Raw genomic sequence first — 24168 nt, 5'->3', positions numbered from 1 at the left:
TATCACTCTGTCTCTGGGCAGCTGGCGAGGTAGCACCGGGTGTCAGGGAGCCCACGGCACAGGACATTGATTACCTCGTAGTAAGGGGACAGACGGGAGTCGGGGCGGGGGGGCTGGACTCCTACTAGCCACTTTCAGGGAATGAATGTCCTATAACCTAATACCCCCACATAGGCTCCAATAGGTTCCACCACCTCCCCATAGAGCCGTCATCAGGAACCTAAGCCTTCAGTATCCAAGCCTTCAGGAGACATTCAAGATCTGAACCATAATGGCGACCATGAGCCCACAATCACCACACACATTTCCATGTTCTCTGTTTTCAGAAGCACCTTTAACCATGGTGACGATGGCTGCTATGCATGCCTCTGGATGCTGAGGGGGGTCACCTCACTGTAAAATGATGACATCATTCTGATCATCCGTCTTGGTCTTTCACACAGAGATGCTGCTTGCCTTCACTGTGGTCAGGGCTGAGGACCCCACCCCACCACCAGAGCCAGCTGGAGGCTTATTCCCAACTTGCACTGGTTTAAATTCTTGCAGTGAAACTTTATTCACATTTTTACATTGCTATATTCTGAGCTGGTATAATTCAAAGTACAGACAATACAAAATACAGTCTTAGCATACAGCATACTGATGAGCCTGAGCCAGGCAAGCACGGCCCAAGGGACTGTGCTCACTTAGTGTCCAGGGCCTCGTAAACGGAACTTGGAGCTGTGGGTCAGGTTCCAGTGCTGTGGGTCAAGTTCTGGTGGGCTCCTCCTAACCGCTTGTCTTCTTTTGCCTTAGCTTGCTCCACATCCTCTCCAGGACCACCTTCCCCATGAAGAAAGTGATGGCAAAATTACGCTTGTACCAGTCTCTACAGAGAAAGAGAGGACCCCAGTCAACTGCAGTGTCAGGCCTGACCAGACGACAGCAGCTCCCCTGGAGGTGCCACAGTCACCTGACTCCCTACTTCCACCCCAGCAGAATACACACACACACAAACACACACACACACAGAGAGAGAGAGAGAGAGTGTGTTTCCCTAAGTATAGAGAGCTCTAATCTTCCCCTGGCCTTTATTAGCAGATTCCTAGGATGCTCTGAGAATCCAGCAGCATCCCTAGACAGGCAGTGATGAGTAGCGCCATGGAACAGCCTACCAGGCTTTCTAGGGACCTGGGGTGGGGGTGGGGCTCTGCTTGTGTCTAATTTGTATGAGACAAAGTATTCCACAGAAGGAAGCTGAATGTCACAATGTTCTAAATCCCTTCTCCTGGGTGTCTCTGATTCTCTCATACACACCCTGGCAGAATCTGTACAGAGAAAATACACAGGCTGCTGCCTACAAGACACCAGTGGAAGCCCACCCACTGGTGGCCGCCCCGAGCCTAATGGTGAGGTGAAGTGTGGAGGGCTTACTGCGTGGAGGAAAGGCGCATCTCAGATCCTGGGTGCAAGCCCCTGCTGCCCCAAAGCCACCAGCCGTCCCAGGCCCTGAGCACTTCTGCTAGGGCTGGATCCACTGACCCTTGGATCTCAGCACAGAAGGTAGGAGAGGAGCCAGAGCCCTAAGCAGGTGACAGCACAAGTCAGCCACAGACTCCATCTACCTTCCTGAGAACCTTATAACTCACAACCTGCTGTCAAGCAGAACCCTAAGTAAACAGCAAGGCTCTGGGGGAGCAAGAGGCCACCCCGTGTGACTCAGGCAAGAAGAGCCCCACTGCTCTTATGAGGCAGATGATCTCATCTGGACAGTCAAGCAGAGAAGCCAGCAAAGCCTCCCTGTTTCCAAGCGGAGGCAGCCTCACAGAGCCTGCGCGCACACAGCCTGCAGGGGGCAGCCGTGCGCTGTGTCCGTGAGCTCACGTGGCTGAGCGCCTAACTGGGTCAAAGCAACACAGCGCAGCCGCAGCCGCAGACTGCTCCCTTCGAAGCGCATCCAGCCTCCAATGCCGCCCACGTTCTCGGAGACCTTGCCGCTCTGGCCACAGGCAGCCCTGTCACTGCTACATTTTAGTGCAAATCTCAAGCTGCATCTTAACTGCAGAACCAGGCAGGACAAAAAACTAAAATCTTAAAAAAAAAAAAAAAATTCAAATTTATCAGGCCAACCATATGGTGGCGTACACTTCTACTCTGAGCACTTGGGAAGTGAAGGTAGACAGAACCTCTGTGAGTTTGAGGCTAGCCTGGTCTACACAGTGAGTTTCAGAACAGCCAGAACCACATAGTGAGATCCTTTCTCAAACAAAACCCACTAATCTGTCGGGATGATGAGCTGACCCAGACACTCCTATCCCACCTCCATTAGACACCTGTCACAAGAGCTCAGGACTGGGCAGGCGGCGCTCTGTAGAAGGACTGAGTTGACATCTTCAGGCTCTCATGCCTGCCCCACATATACACAGCCCTTAATTTTGCCTATGAGCTGGTGCTTCAATTTGGAAGCCCAACCACACTTCAGCCCCACGTCAGTCAGTCTCCTGAGAAGAGCTGCAGGCGTGGGCTGTCCCTCCCCCGGCAGCACCCTGGGCCGCCCCACTGTGTGAGATGAGGACATGCTTAGTTAGGACTCAGGTGTGGCACCCTCATCTGTCACCATCCAATCCCACAGCTTTTGCTGACCGGTGGTTTTAGCAGTCCGGGATGATGAGGGATGACGAGTGTCTAGACCTGTGTGGCCACCAGGGAAATACTTACATCACTATTTCTGAGTGTTCTTTTTGTTTTGTTTTCCAAGACAGAGTTTCTCGGGGCAGCGCTGACTGTTCTGGAACTTGCTCTGTAGACCAGGCTGGCTTCACACTCATAGCTCACCTGCCTCTGCCTCCTGAGTGATGCCACCAGCAGCAAGCCTGAGTGTCCCTTTGTGTGCTCACCTTTGACTACCTTTGGCACCGGGCAGGGAAGCTTTTCCACACGAGTTGTACATACAGAAGAGACCAGAGCTTTCTTGAGTGCTCACACAGATGTGTGTGTGTGTGTGTGTGTGTGTGTGTACAATGGTGTTTTGTAATGCTCTGCATGTTCTGCTTGGGAGAGTGACTCACCCTGCAGTTCAGGCTCCTTGCTGGTCCCTGCATGGCTCTCCTGTGGCCTTTGATCTCTACTGACCAAGAGTTCTGACTGACCCTGTATTTCCAAGGAAAGATACTTAAAGGGCATTGTCAGGACGTACTCGCTGATGTAAGTCCCTGAGGCACTGTGGGTACCGTGCACGCATACTGAAGCTGACAAGTTTGGTTAAAACTGCAAAAAGTGTAACCTTAAAAAACCACGCAACTTCCACCTCTACTGAAAACACCAAAGCTGTTAAACTATGGTTAAAAAAAAAAAAAAAAGACAGCCGGGCGTGGTGGCGCACGCCTTTAATTCCAGCACTCAGGAGGCAGAGGCAGGTGGATTTCTGAGTTCAAGGCCAGCCTGGTCTACAAAGTGAGTTCCAGGACAGCAAGGGCTATACAGAGAAACCCTGTCTCAAACAAACAAACAAAAAAAAAAGACGTGCTAGGTGAACCGTACAGATGTGGGTCTGCTAGGTGAACCGTACAGATGTGGGTCTGCTAGGTGAACCGTACAGATGTGGGTCTGCTAGGTGAACCGTACAGATGTGGGTCTGCTAGGTGAACCGTACAGATGTGGGTCTGCTAGGTGACCTCAGGGCAGGCGGGAGCGTACCGGTTATAGCGCATGTGCTTCTGGAAATTCTTACTCAGAAAGTCCTTATAGAAGTCGGCCATCTCCTCTGCATCCAGCGTTGCTCTTTGGCCTAGAAGTAAGTCACAATTAAATGTAACACAACACGGGAGAAGCTGCCCATGCCAGTGCACACTTAGAACCCAGCACTGTAGCTAAAAATAGAAGGATCAAAGTTTGAGGCCAGCCTTGCTATAAGAGATCCTGTCTTAATAATCCAAAAGCCAGCTGGGCAGTGGTGGCGTACACCTTTAATCCCAGCACTCGGGAGGCAGAGGCAGGCGGATTTCTGAGTTTGAGGCCAGCTTGGTCTACAGAGTGAGTTCCAGGACAGCCAGGGCTATACAGAGAAACCCTGTCTCGAAAAACCAAAACCAACCAAACAAACAAAAAAAATCCAAAAACCAAGCCTGGTGGCACATACCTTCATCGAAACACTTAGGAGGCAGAGGCAAATGGATCTCTGTGAGTTTGAGGCCAGCCTGGTTTACAGAGTCAGTTCCAGGACAGCCAGGGCTATACAGAGAAACCCTGTCTCGAAAAACCAAAAAAAAAAAAAAAAAAAAGGGAGAGAACCAACTCTCACCTTGATTGTCCTGACTCCCACATGCCTGCCGTCCTGGAATCTATACTACAGTGCAGGTGGCCTCAAACACACAGAGATCCCTCTGCCTTTGCCTCCCAAGTGCTAGGTCCAAAGGAAAGCGCCAACATGCCCAGCTAAAGATTCTATTTCAATTGTATGTGCGTGTAAGTGTGAGTATTTGAGTACACGTGCATGTGTGAGTGTGTGTTTGTAAGTTTGTGCACAGTGGGTAACAGTGGGTAGGTAGGATGCCTTCACAGGCCAGTAGGTGTCAGATGGCTTGGGAGCTAGAGTTACAGGCAGTTGTGAGCCACTTAAATGGCTGCTGGGGACCAACTGTGGGTCCTCTATTACAACAGTAAAAGCTCTTAACCACTGAGCTATCCTCCAGCCACCAGGTAAATAGTTTCACTACTTTCTATGTTTGTGTTGTGTGCACGGATGCTCTGCCTGGTGCCCACAAACCAAAAGAGGATGTCTCGGGTCCCTGGAACCAGAGCTACAGATGGTTATGAGCCACCATGTGGGTGCTGGGGACAGAGAGCAACTGTGCTCCTAACTGCTGAGCCATTTCACTAGCCAGGGTATGGGGTATGGGTTCTGTTTTTTAGTGTTAAAAAAGGAAGAAAACAAAAGAAGAAGATTGGGGTGTGTCAGCTGACCCAGCATCCTACAGATCAGGAAGCAGAAGGAGCATAAATAAATTCAGGGTCACTCCAGATTACACAAGGAGTTTGAGCCTAACCCAGGCAAGGAGAGATACTGTCTCAGAAGAAACCAAACAAAGGCTGGAGAGACAGCCCAGCAGTTAAGAGTCCAGGTTCAGTTCCTGGAGCTCACTTGAAGGCTCACAACCATCTGTACCTCCGACCATGTGGGACCCAAAGCCCTCCCTCCTCTGGTCTCTGCGGGCATCAGGTGTGTACACGATGCACACATATATATGCAAAATACTCAGACCCATAAAAATGAATTACACGCGCCTGTGGTAGGTGTGTAAAGAGTTAATACCGTCAACAAACTTACAAAAGATCAACACACAAATGCTAACTGTAGCCAGGGGCGTGGTGGCGCACACCTTTACCCCAGCACTTGGGAGGCAGAGGCATGGATCTCTGAGTTCAAGGCCAGCCTGGTCTACAGAGTGAGTTCCAAGACACCCTGAGCTATACAGAGAAACCTTATCTTGAGAAAACAAAATAAAAATCACCAACAAAAAGAGGGCACTGCTCTCTGACTGGGAGACTCAGCACCAGCTCTATCAGGATTGCAGCTGGCTTTCCCAACTTCCTAGACAGGGCTTTTGTTTACTTTGCAAAAGTTAACACATATCAAGAAGTTAACAGCTCAACAATGGGTTGGAAGAGCAGGACAAGGTTAAGCTATCAGAAGATAGAGGCAAGCAATCTCAATGAGTTCGAGGCCAGTCTGGTCCAGGCCAGCCAGGGTTTCATGGGAAGAGCCCAGTCTCCAAAACTAAAACAACAAAAGAAGCAAGAAGGCTTGCATTTCCCAATTTTCAAGCTTACTATGGAGCAGGCACAGATCACTGGACAGAACTTGGGCCCAGAGATAAACCTGAACACACACACACACACATGGGTCAACCAAGTCAGTACATCCTTGGGGAAGGTGAGCGTATGCTCTGATGCCAGCAAGCACACGCTGAGGCACGGGGGACGGTGTATCTAGGGCCAGTGACACTCTCTGATGCAGAGGGTGCACGTGGGAAGGGGTGCTCTGACTGAAAACCTAACACCAGCTACCTGTGAGCTGCATGGGGGCATCTGGCAAGGGCTACACTCATCTCCTCTGGGTGGGGGTGCCATGCTAATATCTCCTGCAGACCTGCCTCCGGCCAAGAATCCTGTCTGCAGAGACAGGGGCATTGAAAGGGGGAAGAGGCATCAGGCGAGTGCATGCCCACAGAACAGACAGAAACTCACAGAGCTGTCACAGCATGACAGAAACAAGTAGACCCTCCTTGCCCCATCCGCACCCTCCACCGACTAGGCCTGGGCAGCCCTATGCTGAGGATAACGCAAGACCGAGTGGGTGGGGAGACTGGACCACCTCCACAGCTGCACTTCAGTGTTCACCCTCAGCCCGCCTCTTATCAGGCAGCTTCAGGTGATTGATCGCCCATCCTCTGTGCCTCAGTTTCCCACAGGTGCAGGCAATGGCATGTCTGCTGTGCATTCCTGCTGAGTGGAGCACCTGGAAGAGTCAGGCCCTCGGAGGAGCTCAGCAACGTTTATCCACGTGCTAGCCGCACACAGTGCTTTACTCACACTTGTTTCTCACTCAGCCCTGCTGTCTCTTCCACCTAGAGGACTCTTCTTTTTTTTTTTTTTTCTCAAGATTTATTTATTTATTTTATGTATGTGAGTACACTATAGCTGTACTCACATGGTTGTGAGCCTTTATGTGGTTTGGGGGAATTGAATTTTTAGGACCTCTGCTCGCTCTGGTCAACCCTGCTCGCTCAGTCCCTGCTTGCTCCAGCCCAAAGATTTATTATTATACGTAAGTACACTGTATGCACCAGAAGAGGGCGTCAGATCTTATTACGGGTGGTTGTAAGCCACCACATGGTTGCTGGAATTTGAACTCAGGACCTCTGGAAGAGCAGTCAGTGCTTTTACCTGCTGAGCCATCTCTCCAGCCCTAAAGGACTCTTCTGAGAACACAGACAGGTGCCCACTTTCTTCCCTAATTCCCTGCTAGTTTTCTTCAAGGGTCCACATGATAGAAGTGCAGTGTGAACCTACCTGTATGCTGACCCTGCTCTGTTGGCTTGTCAGGCCCAAAAAAGGCAAGGCTGCAATTCTGCTCAATGCCCCATCCCAGAAGCCAGTAGAGATAGATGCTGCTCAGATGAAGTGAGGAGGACCTACTACCTGGGAGGTAAGGAACACCAAAGGCTCCCAGAGACGGTGATACATAAGCTGGTCTCAAAGGACAGACACAGGCAGGTGGGAAGGTAGGGCCAGGATGGAGAAGGAGAGCAGGAGGGAGGAGGGCAGCAGGAGGGAGGAGGGACCAGGATGGAGGAGGGACCAGGAGGGAGGAGGGACCAGGATGGAGAAGGACAGCAGGAGGGAGGAGGGCAGCAGGAGGGAGGAGGGACCAGGATGGAATCCAGTCCAAAGAAGCTTTCAGGGTGGAAACTCGGCTGATCCTTAGAGAAGGGAGTTCCCTCTTCTCCAGCAGCATCTCCGGGCCTTTCATAACAAGGGAGGGACTGTCGAAACAGGAAACCTGTTCCCCTGGCAACAGCAGCACAGGCTGTTTCTCTGAAGGGCCAGGCTCTTCCAGGATGGCCTTGTAGACTCCAACCTTGTCCTCCCGACACCTAGTTCCTACCTGTAGCAACTGATCAGGCAGCCCTGCCTTCAGAGCCCCTCTGAGCCTTGGCAGTAGTTGGAGAGGTGATGGGGGCTCCGGGTAGGCTTGCTGCTGGTGCAGGGTACACAGGGAAGTGAACTGCAGGATGGGAGCCGACAGAGCTGCCCACACCTAAGACTTCCCCCAAGGAGCTCTCAGACATGCCGAGAGTCACCTCACCCAAACACCCTCAGGCCAATGATCAGACAGCAGGAACCCCATCAATGCTTGCCAAGTTAATTCTTGTTCCATGCCTCCATCTCTCTGCCTCTTATTACTGAACATAAAGCTAATTGGAGCAGGGAGGAGGGTAAAGAGAAGGGCCGGGGAACAGGAAGGGAGGGGGAGGAAGGAGCCTTAATGGAGGGATGGAGAGGGAACTCAATTACATCACGTCATTACTGAAAATGTGTGGGTGTCTCACAAATGCCATCTGAGAAAGTGGATCTGTCTCCATGGCTCCCTTTTTTCTGGATGCACAAATACTTACACAGTCAAAGAAAGGGAAGAACTCCCTCCTGATACTGCTGTCGACACGGGGCTTCCTGCCCTTCAAGTCAGTGAATTCCCCATGCTGCAGCAGCAGAACCTGCAGAACGCAGTCAGCAGGTGGCCAGCCGCTCTAACTAGTCTGCAGTCACTGGGCATCTAGAGATCGCCCCTTTGCAATTAAAGAAAGCCTGTAAGGAAGACTTGCTGGACTCGCAGCTCATGGCCATTGCTTGTTTTCCTCTAGAAAGGGGCTAGGGATTTCAGGCTATCACCAGCCACCAGCAACTCTGTCAGGACTGAGTGCGGAAGGAACCTTTCCTATGAACTCAGAAAGCACAGACGGACACCTTGCAGCTTGAGATGCCTGCCCTGTTTGTTTAAAGCCAGAGGTTTCCTCCCTACACAGTCACTGGTCCACGGGTGTTGTTAAGGCAAACTCATTGCAGCCTGTTTAAAAGTCCAGATGGTCGTGTCATCTTGGCTACAAACACCACCAATCTGTTTCCTGGACACTGTCTGGCCATCCCTCTGGGCCTCCTTCATCCTGTGTTCCCATGGCAGCAGCCAGGCTCGTTCAGCACAACCCCATGTCTGTCTGCTGATCCAGGGCCCAGCATGGCTGGAAGCTGGCCTGGGGACTGACAGAGGGATTAACCCGGAGGCAGAGGGCCAGGTTATGCAAAGCAAGAGAAGGGTAAGGTAGCACAGGAGAAGATTTTAAGAACAAAGGAAGTAGTCGTAGGGTGGCTCTGGTCCCATTGTCTGAGGACAGCCGACTGCTGGGGCCCTGTGACCCCATGCTCCAGGTCCTTAGCATCCACTGCAACTGAATATCCCACAACAGGGGCCCCAGTCATTCGGATGCTTTCAGTTCCCATGCTGCTGCTGGGGTTTGGGTCTAGATCATGACCTTACGGGAAGCCATTCATCCAAAGGCAAGGCTGTGCAGTCCAATGGCTTGGGTGCTTACCCACAGTGCTCAAGGCCTTGGATTCTATTCCCAGAAAAATACACAAAAGAAAATCAAAGGATTTTGATTTTCAGCTAAGCTCTGAGAGGCTGTGACATCGCCTGAAGATGAAGAGAAGAGATGGCCAGGCGCCTGTGGGAACGGATGACACACACACATGGAGCAGGAGTCTGCAGGCAGTGGGGCAGTGAGGACACAGAGGCTGTCTGTCCAGTGCTCCCTTCATTAACCCTTTTTTCTAAACCAGTAACAGCACAGACGTACTAACCTGACTCGGTCCGCAGGCCTGAGCCTTTAGCTTGTAGTCTTGAGTAAATGAATTCTTCTTTTTCCTGAAAGATGACCATCAGAACTCTCTTAGCCAGCTGTCTGGTACGTACCTATACCCCCTGCGCTCGGGAAGTGGAGAGGGGTGGGGGGTCTGGAGACCAAAGCCATCCCCAGCTATAAGTTTTGAGCTCATCCTGAGCTACATGAGCCCCCATCTCAAAAAAATCAAATTTGATTTTAAAAATATTAAAATCCAGCCGGGCGTGGTGGCGCATGCCTTTAATCCCAGCACTTGGGAGGCAGAGGCAGGTGAATTTCTGAGTTCCAGGCCAGCCTAGTCTACAAAAGTGAGTTCCAGAACAGCCAGGGCTATACAGAGAAACCCTGTCTCAAAAAACAAAAAAACAGGGGCTGGTGAGATGGCTCAGTGGGTAAGAGCACCCGACTGCTCTTCCGAAGGTCCAGAGTTCAAATCCCAGCAACCACATGGTGGCTCACAACCATCCGTAACAAGATCTGGCGCCCTCTTCTGGAGTGTCTGAAGACAGCTACAGTGTACTTACATATAATAAATAAATAAATCTAAAAAAACAAACAAACAAACAAACAAATATTAAAACCCTTGGGCTGGAGAGGTGGCTCAGTGGTTAAGAGCACAGATTTCTTCCAGAGGTCCTGAGTTCAATTTCCCAGCAACCACATGGTGGCTCACAACCATCTGTAATGGGATCTGATGCCCTCTTCTGGTGTGTCTGAAGACAGCTACAGTGTGCTCACATACATTAAACAAACAAATAAATTTTTTAGAAAAAAAAAAAAAAAGATTTATTTTATGTGTGTATGTCTGAGAGTCTACACATATGTCTGTGTATAACATGCAGGCATAGTGCCTGAGGAGGCCAAAAGACAGCTTGGATCCCCTGGAAGGAGAGTTACAGAGAGTCATGAGCTGCCATCTGGGTGTTGGGAACCGAGACTGGTGTTCTAGAAGATCAGCCAGTGCTCTAACCGTGAGCCATCTCTCCAGCTGCCATCAAAGCTTGTTTTGTAGAGACTGGCCTTGAATTCCTGATGCAGAGTACTGGGGTAATGGGTGTGTGCCACCATGCCCGTCTTGAAACAGGAATTTAAAAGATGTTCAGTGAATTTGCGAAGGTGGGTTGTGTATAAATCCATAGAATACAACAAACGCTCCGAGTAGATTTCCTTTTCCGTTAGGATATTTGTCTGTGTTTCTCATGCACTTTTTGAATAAGTTGCTAAGAATCTTGAACTTTCGTAAGTGACAACGATGGCAGTGACTTCTTATAAGCAGGCGATGCACTCAGGACAGAGCCCATCCTAGCCCTTGCTACTGCTCTCCCCAGAAAGCCTCGACCTGTGACTCACGACACGGTGTGTTCCACACAGTTACATGCTGGTTTAAAACAATCTTTTTATCTCTTAAAAAACATTTTTTTTGGCACAGGATCTCACTATACATAGTGACATAGACATATCTCACATACATCATTCTGGTTAGTCTGAAGCCCACTAGGAAGACTGGCCTTGAACTAGAGATTCTCCTGGCTTTGATGGCCAAGTGCTGGATTAAAGGAATGAATCGCCACACCTGGCTGCTAAGGACACTATTAGGAAGGGACAAAGTATTCTATTTATTCCCACAAACTGCATCAGAAAGGCAACAATGTAACTGCTAATGACGTAGCGCCCCCAAGTGGCTGAGTGGATTGTCCCTGACTGGTCTGAACCCCTCACTTACCTTATTGAAGGACAAGTTCTGCTTGGCCCAGAACTGCTGATTCCATTCTTGCGTTTCTTGTCTCAATTCTCTAAGTCTTTGCTCCAAGGGAGACTCGTTTTCAGGGATGTGAAAATGAACGGGACGAAGGTTTGAGTATTTGTCTGGGGGCCCTATCCAATCATGGCAAGACTGTCTTGGAGGGCAGAATCTTGAGACCTTTAATGAAATGAAAGGAATCAACAAGTTAACTAAACCAAACCCTGGTGTTACAAAATTAACAGCCTGCATTTATTCAAGGCCCTCATCACCTTACTCTATGAAAGATCACAATGTATTGAAACTAAAAATTCTATAATTTTGTTTTGTTTTCCTTTTTGGTTTGTTCAGACATGATCTAAAAATGTGGCCTAGGCTTGACTCACAATTCTTTTTTTTTTTAAGATTTATTTATTTATTTTATGTCTATGAGCACAATGTAGCTGTACAGATGGTTGTGAGCCATCATGTGGTTTTTGAGAATTGAATTTTAGGACCTCTACTCCCTCAGGTCGGCCCCGCTTGCTCAGTCTCTGCTTGCTCGAGCCCAAAGATTTATTATTATAAATAAGTACACTGTAGCTGTCTTCAGACAGCACCAGAAGAGGGTGTCAGATCTCATTATGGTTGGTTGTGAGCCACCATGTGGTTGCCGGGATTTGAACTCAGGACCTTTGAAAGAGCAGTCAGTGGGCTGGTGAGATGGCTCAGTGGGTAAGAGCACCCGACTGCTCTTCCGAAGGTCCAGAGTTCAAATCCCAGCAACCACATGGTGGCTCACAACCATCTGTAATGAGATCTGACTCCCTCTTCTGGTGAGTCTGAAGACAGCTACAGTGTACTTACATATAATAAATAAATAAATCTTTAAAAAAAAAAAAAAAAGAAAGAGCAGTCAGTGCTCTTAACCGCTGAGCCATCTCGCCAGTCCCAATTCACAGTCCTTTTGCCTCAGCCTCCCAAGCTGCTATTACAGGCAGACACCACATACCTGGCTTAAATATTAACATTATTATACTATTCACCAAATGATGCTATAACACTTCCACAAGCTGACAGAGGCCAGGCCTGGTAAGCAGGCCAGTAACTCCAGCTAGGAAGCTGAGGCAGGATCATAGTGCAAAGCCAGCGTGGACAATTTAGTAAATAAATCCTGTCTCAAAATCCTGTGTAAATAAAGTAAGAGGACCAGGAATATACCTGAGTAGTAAGAGCATTCGCCCAGCACTCTCAAGGCTCTGAGTTCTACCATCAGTACACCTAAAATTAAAAATGTACACACGTGTGCATGAGCCTGTGTACTTTGTCCTTCTGAAGACACTACTACGACTGTTGGAGCCCAGCACCTTCAGGGCTCAGCCAACATGCACACATTACACATATCCACATACATAACACAAATAAAATAAAAAGAAATCCTTTAAAATAAATATTTAGCAAAACCAGTATCCTGACCATATGCTTGTTGTTAGGTATAAGCTGGATGCTTATCGTATCAACCCTCCTTTTTATATGATTTTTAAAATTTTTTTTATTTTATGGGCATTATTGTTTGGCCTGCGAGTATGTCTGTGTGAATGTATTGAATCCCCTGGGAGTGGCGGTACAGACAGTTGTGAGCTGCCATGTAGGTGCTGGGAATTGAACCCGGCTCCTCGGGCAGAGCAGTCAGTGCTAACGGACTGCCATCTCTCCGGCTCTAACGTCAATCGTCTTAAGACATCTTCAAAATGAGTACTGTTATTCAAAATCGGGCTGGAGACACAGCTCAGTTAACAGTGATTCACACATGCAGGGCAAGCACTCTGCCACAAGGAGCCCCCGCCTCTAATGCATCTATTTATTAAATTTTGTAGTTGTAAAGATTGAAACTAGCCGGGCGTGGTGGCGCACGCCTTTGATCCCAGCACTTGGGAGGCAAAGGCAGGCGGATTTCTGAGTTCAAGGCCAGCCTGGTCTACAAAGTGAGTTCCAGGACAGCCAGAGCTAAACAGAGAAACCCTGTCTCAAAAAACCGGAAAAAAAAAAAAAAAAAAAAAAAGATTGAAACCAAACCTCGTGTTGCTATATACTTTTAATAGAAAAAAAAATTTTTAAAAGGAATGTTCTCGGCATAGTGGCTGTGTCTGTAATCCCAGCACGCAGGAGGCTGAGGTAGAAGCCTACTTACCCCTCCGATGAAACACCATGGGACCAGCGTGTCTACACTGCCGACACCCCTGACATTCTACATCTCGACCCATGCTACTCCACAGGGCAGCCAAAGCAATCTCTCCTAAGTGCTTTTTCCCTCTGGAGCTGAGGACCAACCTCCCGGCCTGTGCTGCTAGACAAGTGCTCCACCACTGAGCTGAACCCCTAACTCAAGTGCTTCCTTTAAAAACCCTGCCTGGCGATGTGCAGCTTCAACCCCAGGACTTAGGAGGCAGAGGCAGGCAGACCTGAGTTTGAGTTCAGGCTGGTCTAGAAAGCAACATCCAAGGCAGCCAGGGTAAGAAACAAACACCCTACAGTGAGGTTGGAGATGAGTGGCTGACTGCACTCCGTGCACCTAAGCAGAACCCAAGTTCAGTTCCTAGTACTCACAGCAGGCAGCTCAAAGCTGCGGCCATCCCAGTTCCAGGCAGATCTGACACATCTGGCCTCTGTGGGTACCTACTCTGTTGTATGTACACCTGCGTGTGCACACACACAACACCTGATCCAAAATAAAACTATTTCAATTCTTTAAAGTGTATTTTTATGTGTACAGGTGTTTTACCTGTATGTAAGCCCTTTAGCACGGAGCAATGTCCCCGCCCCAGGCTTAACTTACACAGACTTCTCCAGCACATATGGCAAGTTTGGATGAGTTAGCATCAGCAATGTTCAGAAGTCCGAAGTGAGCCAAAAGTTGAGCATGCATCTCAGGTCTTTGGAACTCAAGCTGCTAGCTCTGGAGTTTCCCTAGGTCTAGCCACAGAGGCTCGGACACTGGGATTGTAGGCAAGCAGACTGGCCCAGGGTCTTGAGTTCGAACTTCTCAGGAATGTGAAGATGCAGAGGCAGGTAGTCCCGTGCTAGAGGGAGCAGGGGAAGGCTAAGCTTATCCAGGAGAGATGGGGAACTCAAGGGACTGGTGGAGAAACGCGACACAGCTCCTGCTGCTAACGAGTGCTGGACAACTGTGCATGAGTCTAGCACAATCCACACAGTGTGTGCCCTTCAGCCACTTAGGACAACAAGGCTCCATATTACACTTCCTGCTTACAGCTTCAAACACCTACGAGGAGCATTTTCACTGAGTAGAAATGCTTTCTTCTTCTTACAGGCTCCGTCCTCACTGGGAAATATGAAGTGTCGCTTCATGTACACCTTTGATTCTCATAATCAGAAGGCAGAGGCAAAAAGGATTCCAGGCCAGCCTGATCTACACAGTTAGTTCCAGGACAGCTAAGGATATACGATGTGGCCGGGCAGTGGTGGCCCATGCCTTTAATCCCAGCACTTGGGAGGCAGAGGCAGTCGGATTTCTGAGTTCAAGCCCAGCCTGGTCTACAGAGTGAGTTCCAGGACAGCCAGGGATACACAGAGAAACAACAAACAAACAAAAAAAAAAAAAAAAAAAAAAAGGAAAAACAAACAAACAAAAAAGGATATACAACGTGACCCTGTCTCAAAAATTAATAAAGGGTCGCCGCAGAAACCACTCTCTGCCTGATGGTCATGCACAGCAGCACAGTGAGCCCAAGGAGTGGCCAGCAGAACAGTGGCTTCTTCAGACGGACCTACTGGTGACGGGTCACCTGCTGCCACCGAGGAACCCAGGTAACCAGGTTCTGGTCATTCCACTTTTCATGACAACTTGAAAGATATTTATCTTTGGCTATGATGGGTTAATTCCTCTGCTTTCCCTATATGACAACACCTGAGTCTTTGTTCACCAAGCAGATTGGTATTAGGAAAGAGAGAAAGAGGCTTGGGGGAGGGAAAAAAACCCTTTCTGTAAAAGAAATCTCCCTCTGTAGAGTGAATAATTACTGTAATTTAAGTTCTTACAGTGTAAGAACATAATGCCTGGCTTCCTGAAGCGTGGACAGGAAGGCTGTGCGTGGGAAGGGAGGCTGCGCACGGGCCATGTACCCTGCGGCGAGCCAGACAAGAATCCAGCCCTTCGTCAGCAGCCAGCCTGACAGCCCTGCCCGCTGCTTCACAGCTCCCTCCTCGAAGGCGGAGCTGCACAAAGCCACAGTGGGAGATGGGATGACACAGAGAATGCACCCTTGCCAGAGGCTGCTTGCTTTATAAGGCTCCTCTAAAAGGAGAGCTCAAAGAGCTAAGAGTTAGGGTCTGCAGCCCCCTACTGCATAAGAGTGCTACACAAACCAGCAAGCCAAATTAAGCCGATTGAAAGATGATATCCCGCCAGGCATGCAAAGGTTTAATACTAAAAAAAAGCAAGCCGCAGAATCTGTTCTTGACTGTCAGCAAGGGAAAGCATACAGAACTGACCACAGTAGGAGTTCCCTTCCTGGAGTCTTCCATATTTACTGCCTTATTATCTCTGTCTTTCCTACCATCTCCAGGCCCTAGGCCTGCTTCTCAGGTGGGGACTGCAGTGTTTGTTGTCTGTCGCAGTCAGGGTGACTTACTGCTGTGATAGACACCATGACCAAGAGCACCTTGGGGAGAAAAGGGTTTATCCCACTCACAGGTCCATATATAAGCAGTGAGGTCAGGCACTCACACACAGGCCAGAGGGATGCTCTTACTGGCTTGCTCCACATGGCTTACTCAGCCAGTTTTCTTTCTTTTCCTTTTTCTTTTTGTTTTTGAGACAGGGTTTCTCTGTGTAGCCCTGGCTGTCCTGGAACTCACTCCATAGACTAGGCTGGCCTTGAACTCAGAGATCCGCCTGCCTCTGCCTATCAAATGCTAGGATTAAAGGTGTGTGCCACCACTGCAGGCCTTTTTTTTTTTTTTCTAATTTATTTATTTTTTTCCTCTTTCCCTTCTCCCTCTTGCTCCAGCCCCCGCTTGCTCTGGGCCCAAAGGTTTTTTATTTGTTTCTCATTATGGGTGGTTGTGAGCACTCATGACCTCGGTGCTCTTAACCGTTGAGTCATCTCGCCAGCCTTTAAATGTATTTTTTTAAACATAGAAGTGTTCTCTGTCTGCATGTACACCTACATGCCAGAAAAGGACATCAGATCTCTTTATAAGACGTTCGTCAGCCACTGTGTGCTCAGGACCCCTGGCCAAACAGCCAATGATCTTAAGCACTGAGCCACCATCTCAGGGATGGCACCACCAACAATAGGCTGGGCCATCCACATCAATCACTAATTTAGAAAATGTCCTGCTTGCTTGCATGTATACAGTCTGATCTTTTTTTTTTCTTTTAAGATTTATTTATTATATATAAGTACACTATATCTGTCTTCAGACACACCAGAAGAGGGCGTCAGATCTCATTACGGATGGTTGAGCCACCATGTGGTTGCTGGAACTTGAACTCAGGACCTCCGTAAGAGCAGTCAGTGCTCTTAACCGCTGAGCCATCTCTCCAGCCCTACAGTCTGATCTTATGGAGACATTTTTTTTTCTTTCTTTTTTATTTTTGTTTTTCAAGGCAGGGTTTTTCTGTGTAGCCCTGGCTGTCCTGGAACTCACTCTGTAAACAAGGCTGGCCTCGAACTCAGAAATGTGCCTGCCTCTGCCTCCCCAGTGCTGGGATTAAAGGCATGCGCCACCACACCTGGCTTATCTAGACTATTTTAACATTTCTGAGGAATGCCACAGCAGTAATGATATGTCAGGTCAGGAGGCCATGGTTCCAGTGATGGGCAACAGGCCTGCTCGGTGTACAATCATTCGGTGTTTTCTTTGTTAATGATGAGGATGTAAATGGCATAAATGTCCTGTATTTCATTCAACTTTTACCCCTGGGGCTGGAGAGATGGCTTGGTGGTTAAGAGCACTGGCTGCTCTTCCAGAAGACCCAAGTTCAATTCCCAGCACCCACATGGAAGCTGACAACCATCTCTAACTCCATTTCCAGAGGATCCAACATGCTACATTTAGCCTCTACAGACACTGTATGCATGTGATGTACAGATATACACATAGGCAAAAAATTTATACACATAAAAATTGAAAAAACAATAAACAAAGAACAAACCCTGCAGCAGGGCATGGTAGTGCCCGCCATTAATCCTAGCAGTCGGGAGGCAGAGACAAGCAGATCTCTGTGAGTCTGAGGCCCTCCTGGTCTTTGGGAGCGAGTTCCAGGATAGCCAGGATTACACAGAGAAACACGCCGGGCGTGGTGGCGCACGCCTTTAATCCCAGCACTTGGGAGGCAGAGGCAGGCGTATTTCTGAGTTCGAGGCCAGCCTGGTCTACAGAGTGAGTTCCAGGACAGCCAGGACTACACAGAGAAACCCTGTCTCAAAAAACCAAAAAAAAAAAAAAAAAGAAACCCTGTCTCAAATCAAAAACAAAACAAACAAAACAAAAGACCAAAACACCAGGATGGTCGATGTGACTCAGTCCTGGAACCCTGGAAGGAGGAGGCAGAGGAGAGATTCAAGGTCATCCTCGGCTATACACAAAGTCCAAGACTAACTAACCCGGCGGGGCGGGCATGACGCAAGACTCTGCCAAAGACAAAAATAAAAAGGGGGAAAGCAATAAGTACAAAGAGACCAGAAATGAAGTTATGAAGGTTCGAAAAGCGGGTCTCCTTAAAGCAAGACTGGAGAGATAAAGAAAAATATGCACAGTTAACTAGTAGAGAATTTATTTTATTGAAGAAGAAATGGTTTGCAATGTTCTTTTTAAATTTTTACTTTTTTGTTTGTTCGGTTTCGTTTTCAAGATAGAGTTTCTCTGTGTAGCCAGATCAGGCTGGCCTCAAACTCAGAGATCTGCTCTGTCTCTCCCTTGAAGCACAAAGTTACTTTTAAGACTTGCTAGTTACAAAGTTTCTTTGCAATCCAGCAATCCGTCTTAGAGCCATTTAATTACTCAGGAAACAAGGTGGCAACACCGAGGAAGCAGCCCCGAGGCAGAACTGGTTTCTTTTGTGCCTCCCAATATTTACCATAATAGGACATTTAGATCCTAAAAACCATAGCACAGGTAGTACAGAATTAGGCAAGCTCTGGCTGGTAGTCAGGCCCCCAGCCACAGTCATTCCCTCTGCGATCTCCAAGAGGTGAGCAGCACAGGCTTGCCCTTAGACCCCAAAAGGCTGAAGGGTTTACCCTGAGGACCCAGACCCCAGGTGCCTTGTTTTGAGAGAGGGTCTCTCCGTGTGTATAACCCCGGCTCCCCTGAACCTGCAAAGCAGACCAGCTTGCCTTTCCAGTTAAAGGCGGTGCGCCACAAGGCCTCCAGCAAGACTCTTCAAAGACTGCTGTTTGTTAGCCTTTTTCCAACATTAGTTCACCAAAAACGAAGGTCAGGCAAGATGGCTCAGAGGGTGAAAGCATTTCATAAGGAAGCCTGAGTTCCACCCCTGGCACCAACCATGGAAGGGATAAACGCTCTCCAGAAAGCGGTCCTCTCAACTCTGCCGCAGGCATATCACACAAAATCATAGCAATTTTTAAAAAAGTAAAAATGAATGTCAAGGCAAACTCTCACGAGAAAGCTGTTGGGTGAGTTAAATTTTTCCCTCCCAAAGCATGTTCAGGCACCTGTTTCATTTTTTTCTGCCCAAGGACTAAAGTTATATTTTCTAAAGACAGAAGTGAAGGCTTGTTTCTTTCTTGTGCCAGGAAACTGAGCCAGAGGCCAGGGTCCTAAGGCAACAAATCTAAACTGGAGTAGTCAGAACTTCAAAGCTAAAAGTGTGCAAGGAGACACAGAATACCAGAAATGAAAAATTTCACAGCAGGCACATTTTGCAATTCTTAATTTTCTGTCTCTCTTCTCTCTCCTCACCCCTCCTTCCCTCTCTTCATTATTGCTTAAACCAAGCTCTCCAGTCTCTATCACTAGCCTAGTGGTCATTGAAGTGTTAGTAGCCACTGATTAATGTTTTACCTTCAGCCTTAGCATTTTCATATGACTGATAGACTCTAAACCTAGGCCTTTCTTCTTCTTTTTTTTTTTTTTTTTTTTTTGTCGGTACAGGGTTTCTCTGTGTAGCCATGGCTGTTGCGCCACCACGCCGGGCAACCTAGGCCTTCCTTAAGCAAAACATTCTGTTGCAAAGAAGTGCAACTGATTAAAAAAAAAAAAAAAACCTTTATTTATTTTTATATATGTGAGTGCATTGTTACTGCCTTCGGTGTTCTTAACAGCTGAGCCATCTCTCCAGCCCCGCAATTGGTTTTTTGAAAAAGACTTCACGCCCATTCTTGCTGCAGACCTGCACTGTGGATCTCTGACATCGTGTGCACGTTTACAAACAATGCGAAGTCTACAGAAGTGGGATGATGAAGTCAGCCATGGCTTTAAGTCGAACACTGATCTTAACGATGCGAAAATGAGAAAGAACACCCTTCAAGAGCTGTGTTAATACAAATGGGAATTAACTCGGGGATAAGCAAGGCTCGCGCTCTCCACAGCGGATCCGGGGCAGTGATCATCAGTCCGTCGGAGAGGTGCAGGCGGCGTGGGGTTGCTCGGCGGCCTTCCTCCCTGCCAGCGCCCCCGGCGTCCCGCTTACCCGGCTGGACGCCGCATCCCTGTGATCCGTAGGGCGCTCACGGGCCAACCTAACGCCGCCGCCGGAGAAGGACCGGCAGAGAAGCCAGCGAAGCGCTCTGCTTCCGGGCCGCAAAGCCGCCATGGCCCGCTCGTACGGCAGGATCGCGACAGTGGAAAGGTTGGCGTTACGGCGGCGTCGCAAAGCCCGAGGCGACGCGCGGCGAGGCCGACCGTGCGCATTCCCTGGGACGGACGCCGGGCGGCGGGGCCCGCGCGGGACGAGGAAAGGACAAGTTTTCCCCGGGCTCGCTGCTGACGGGCCCGCTCTGCGAGGACGGCGACAACGCTGCGGAAGTGGAGGTGGCGGGGCGCGATGGCGCGTGCGGCCCAGGTGAGCGCGGGGCGAGGGCGAGGGCGCGAGCTCCGTTCTCCCGGACTCCGGCGCTCCGCCGCCCTCGCTGCGCAGGCCCGCGCCCGCCGCGCGCCCATTGTGAGGTCAGGCGGCGGCGCGTCCGGCCGGGCCGAGACCCGGGAGCGGCCGCCGCGGCCAGTAGCTGCCGCCGCCTCCGCCGGCCCCTTCACCGGCTGCCCGGGTCAGACCTAGCCGGGAAGGGCGAGGGGGGATGCCGCTGGGGGCCCCGCTGCGGTGCCGCTCCCCGTGAAGGGCCGATCTCCCACCTCGCCGCCCCCCGCGGCAGCCAAGACCGCCGCCGCCCGGACCTCCCGGGGTAAAAGCTCTGCGAGGGCCAGGCTTGGACCCTCCCGGGGACTGAGTTCTGTGGCCTGCCCGCCAGAAGTGAGCTGTTTGACAGAAACCTGAGAGCGTGGGAAATGCTCTAAGCACACGTACCGGGAGGCGAGTGACCCAGTTAATCGCAGTCGTCAGGTTTGGGCGGCGGGTATTTGAAGTCGAGGGCGAGGATTTGGAAGTTTCTTAGTTCCTCTTTCTGAAAAGTAGAAAGATAGCTAGCTGTCTGGACGAATGGTGCTCCTGTAAGTGTGGAAGAGCTACTGTTAACTTCCAACCTGGTTCCAGAGAGCAGATTAGGATGGGGGGAATCTAAGGAAATTGTGTTGTTAACCTGGTGGGTTGACTAGAATGGAAGTGTACGCAGCTTGCTCTCATGGTTTAAAACAGAATTCATAGGCCTAGACATCCACCCATGCTGGACTATGAGAACCTTCCGTCTATTCTTAAAATCCCTACCGTGTTCCCCTATTTCCGTTTTGCTTTGGATTCTTAGCGTCACCAAGTAGCCCATGGTGATCTTGAATTCGTAGTTCCCTTTCCTCTGGCTCCCCGACGCTAGGATTGTAGGCATACACCAGCACACCAGCTTGCAGTGTTTTGTTCCTGTCCCACTGTTTTCAGGAGAGGGGGTTGACATGTCACATCTCCCCTTTCCTCAAGCAACCCTTTAAACCTTGGACGAAACCCTTTGTGTATTTTGGTGCATGCCCAGGCGCCAGAGTTTGGCCTCCTTGCCTGCCCACCACCATTTCTGTGGTGTCCTTTGACTTTGGCTTTTGAAGTGGGGCTTCTCATTGTCCTGAAGGTCCTCGGTTAGGCTAATCTGGGCTGGCCAGTGAATCACAGAGATCCATCTATCGCTGTCTCCCCGGCACTGGCTTGCCTGGCTTTTCTGTTTTATTTCATGTGTGCTGGTATTTCGCCTGCATGGATATCTGTGCATCACTGTGTGCCTGGTGCCTCTGAATACAGAAAGGGAATCAGATGCCCTGGAACTGGGGTTACCTGTGTGGTCATGCACTGTCATGTGGGTGCTGGTAATCAAACCCAGGTCCTCTAGCCAGCACCAAGGCCTTTAACCACTGAGCCTCTCTCCAGCTCCACTCCTAGCCTTTTTTTTTTCCACATGTGTTCTGGAGTTCCAGCTTGGACACTTGATGGAAAATTATGTCCACAGCCCGAATGAGCCCTTTTAACAAGTGTACTAAGAAGGAGTGTTTAGAGTGGGTTCTTGTCCTGCAGAGACTGTAATACGTTACCATTCTTGCTATCTTTCAGTGCTTGTGAAACTGAACCCAGAAGTATGGATATGGGAAACCAACACCCCTCCATTAGCAGGCTTCAGGAGATCCAGCGGGAAGTAAAGGCTATAGAGCCGCAAGTGCTCGGCTTCAGCGGCCTGTCGGATGACAAGAACTACAAAAGGCTGGAGAGGATGCTGACCAAACAACTTTTTGAAATTGACTCTGTGGATACAGAAGGAAAAGGAGATATCCAGCAAGCTAGGAAGCGGGCGGCACAGGAGACAGAACGCCTCCTCAAGGAGTTGGAGCAGAATGCCAACCACCCACACCGCATCGAAATCCAGAGCATCTTTAAGGAAGCTCAGGCCCTTGTGAAAGAAAAGATTGTGCCCTTTTACAGTGGAGGCAACTGTGTGACTGACGAGTTTGAGGAGAGCATCCAGGACATCATTCTGAGGCTGACGCACGTGAAGACCGGAGGGAAGGTCTCCTTGCGGAAAGCGAGGTACCGCACGCTCACCAAGATCTGCGCGGTGCAGGAGGTTATCGAGGACTGTATGAAGAAGCAGCCGTCCCTGCCACTGTCTGAGGATGTGCATCCTTCAGTGGCCAAAATCAACTCTGTCATGTGCGAAGTGAACAAGGCCAGAGGGACACTGATCGCACTTCTGATGGGCGTGGACAGTTCCGAGACTTGCAGGCACTTATCCTGCGTGCTGTCAGGACTGATTGCTGATTTAGATGCTCTGGATGTGTGTGGGCGTACAGAGATCAGAAATTATCGGAGGGAGGTGGTGGAAGATATCAACAAGTTACTGAAATACCTAGACTTAGAAGAGGAAGCTGACAGTACACATGCATTTGACCTGGGACAGAACCATTCCATTATAAAAATAGAAAATGTTCTCAAGAGGATGAGAGAGATAAAAAATGAACTTCTCCAGGCGCAGAGCCCTCCTGAGTTGTACCTGAGGGCCAAGACAGAGCTGCAGGGCTTGATCGGACAGCTGGATGAAGTGAGTCTGGAGAAAAACCCCTGCATCCGGGAAGCCAGGAGAAGGGCGGTGATTGAGGTGCAGACCCTGATCACGTACCTGGACCTGAAGGAAGCCCTGGAGAAGAGGAAGCTGTTCCCATGTGAGGAGAACCCCCCACATAAGGCCGTGTGGGAGATCCTTGGGAACCTGTCTGAGATCCTGGGCGAAGTCCTTTCATTTGGTGGAAATCGAACTGATAAGAACTACATCCGTCTGGAGGAGCTGCTGACCAAACAGTTGCTGGCTCTGGATGCCGTTGACCCACAGGGAGAAGAGAAGTGTAAGGCTGCCAGGAAACAGGCTGTGAAACTGGCCCAGAACATCCTCAGCTACTTGGACATGAAGTCGGACGAGTGGGAGTACTGATGGGCCAGGAGCTGATCTCGCTGGTTCGCACCTCATCTCCTTTAGAGAGCTCTCAGCTCATGGAGCCTAAATGTAATTTCTATGTGCATAGTCAATCTCAGTATTTATGATTTAATCAAATTATATTCAGTATTTCTGCTGCTTTTGATGTTGCAAACGAATATCATTATAGCACATTACCTTTTCCATCTGGCTCATTATCCTTACAATGTGTGGTTTGTGTTTATTTTGTGTGTTTTTAATGGGAATACGAAAAAGGCAGCATTCCTAAGTTTTAAATGGGTTGTGCAAGCATTAGATGCAGAATTTGAGAGTCTAGAAACAGATTAGACTTTTCTAACTCTAGCCAAATTAAGAGGAGGAGGATGAGGAGGAGGAGGGAATTCCAGGGTTGAATAAAATCCAAGCGTAGAAAGAGATGCTTTATTATGCTAAACAGTGCTGGGACTTTTTAAAGTTACAAGGCCTAATGGGTCCTGCCCAGTTTTAATGGGGTGGGGCTTTTGTTTGGATGGTCTGTTTTATCATAAACATTTTTGCTTGAAAAGAATCTGTTCCCCTGTGCTTTTCATTTTAGAGGGGGGAATCTTGTGTCCAACACACAAAATTAGTGAAGCCTAACAACCCAGGATTTGCAACCACACTGAGGCAAGGATGAAACATCACGTGATACCTTCAAGCTACTTTTGCTTGTGTGATCTCAACTTAAAATTCTCCTTATTAGTTAGTAAGGATAGGGAACATTTAAATGATGCGAGTGGACCTTTAGAGAGAGAGAGAGAGATTAAAAAAAAAGTGTCGCTCTCTACCTGTAACTGCAAGATGAAAGTCATACCTGGTGTCAGGTCACTCCAGAGCTATCAGGAGCAACTACCTGTAGCATAAATGAGATGGAGTCCTCTGTCAGTCACAGCTGTGAAATGGACAAGCCTGTTAAACATACCTTTTTTTT

The 24168-nt window shown here is 49.1% G+C and overlaps 2 protein-coding genes across 6 annotated transcripts; one reads left to right on the top strand and one right to left on the bottom strand.

The window, feature by feature from the left end:
* Positions 1–531: 531 nt before the first annotated feature.
* Coa8 (cytochrome c oxidase assembly factor 8) lies at positions 532–20088 on the bottom strand. The gene is made up of 5 exons (XM_085830695.1): positions 19838–20088; positions 11161–11358; positions 9397–9460; positions 3676–3766; positions 532–868 (listed from the first exon to the last, which is right to left on the bottom strand). The coding sequence occupies exons 1-5, from the start codon at positions 19958–19960 to the stop codon at positions 769–771; spliced, it is 576 nt and encodes a 191-aa protein (XP_085686821.1). The 5' UTR covers positions 19961–20088; the 3' UTR covers positions 532–768.
* Bag5 (BAG cochaperone 5) lies at positions 19959–23766 on the top strand. 5 transcript variants are annotated; one of them, XM_021179371.3, is made up of 2 exons: positions 19959–20209; positions 21848–23766. In XM_021179371.3, the coding sequence occupies exons 1-2, from the start codon at positions 19959–19961 to the stop codon at positions 23214–23216; spliced, it is 1620 nt and encodes a 539-aa protein (XP_021035030.1). In that variant the 3' UTR covers positions 23217–23766. The 5 variants fall into 5 exon arrangements, with proteins under 5 accessions (XP_021035030.1, XP_021035034.1, XP_021035033.1 ...); XM_021179375.3 differs by having other exon boundaries at positions 20165–20546; XM_021179374.2 differs by lacking the exon at positions 19959–20209 and adding an exon at positions 20268–20614.
* The last annotated feature ends 402 nt before the right edge of the window (positions 23767–24168 follow it).

The sequence above is a fragment of the Mus caroli genome, unplaced genomic scaffold (assembly GCF_978045245.1).
Source record: "Mus caroli unplaced genomic scaffold, Mus_caroli_1 scaffold_14, whole genome shotgun sequence".
Lineage (NCBI taxonomy): Eukaryota > Metazoa > Chordata > Mammalia > Rodentia > Muridae > Mus > Mus caroli.
This window is presented reverse-complemented; position numbering and strand designations above follow the sequence as displayed.

Bases quoted from the DNA above. Each gene is read 5' to 3' on its own strand.
- Bag5 (XM_021179371.3), top strand. From the start codon at position 19,959: ATGGCCCGCTCGTACGGCAGGATCGCGACAGTGGAAAGGTTGGCGTTA. The intron at 20,210-21,847 runs GTGAGCGCGGGG...GCTATCTTTCAG, and splicing joins CGATGGCGCGTGCGGCCCAG to TGCTTGTGAAACTGAACCCA.
- Coa8 (XM_085830695.1), bottom strand. From the start codon at position 19,960: ATGGCGGCTTTGCGGCCCGGAAGCAGAGCGCTTCGCTGGCTTCTCTGC. The intron at 9,461-11,160 runs GTAAGTGAGGGG...GTCATCTTTCAG, and splicing joins AGAACTTGTCCTTCAATAAG to GAAAAAGAAGAATTCATTTA. The intron at 3,767-9,396 runs GTTAGTACGTCT...ACTTACTTCTAG, and splicing joins AGGCCTGCGGACCGAGTCAG to GCCAAAGAGCAACGCTGGAT.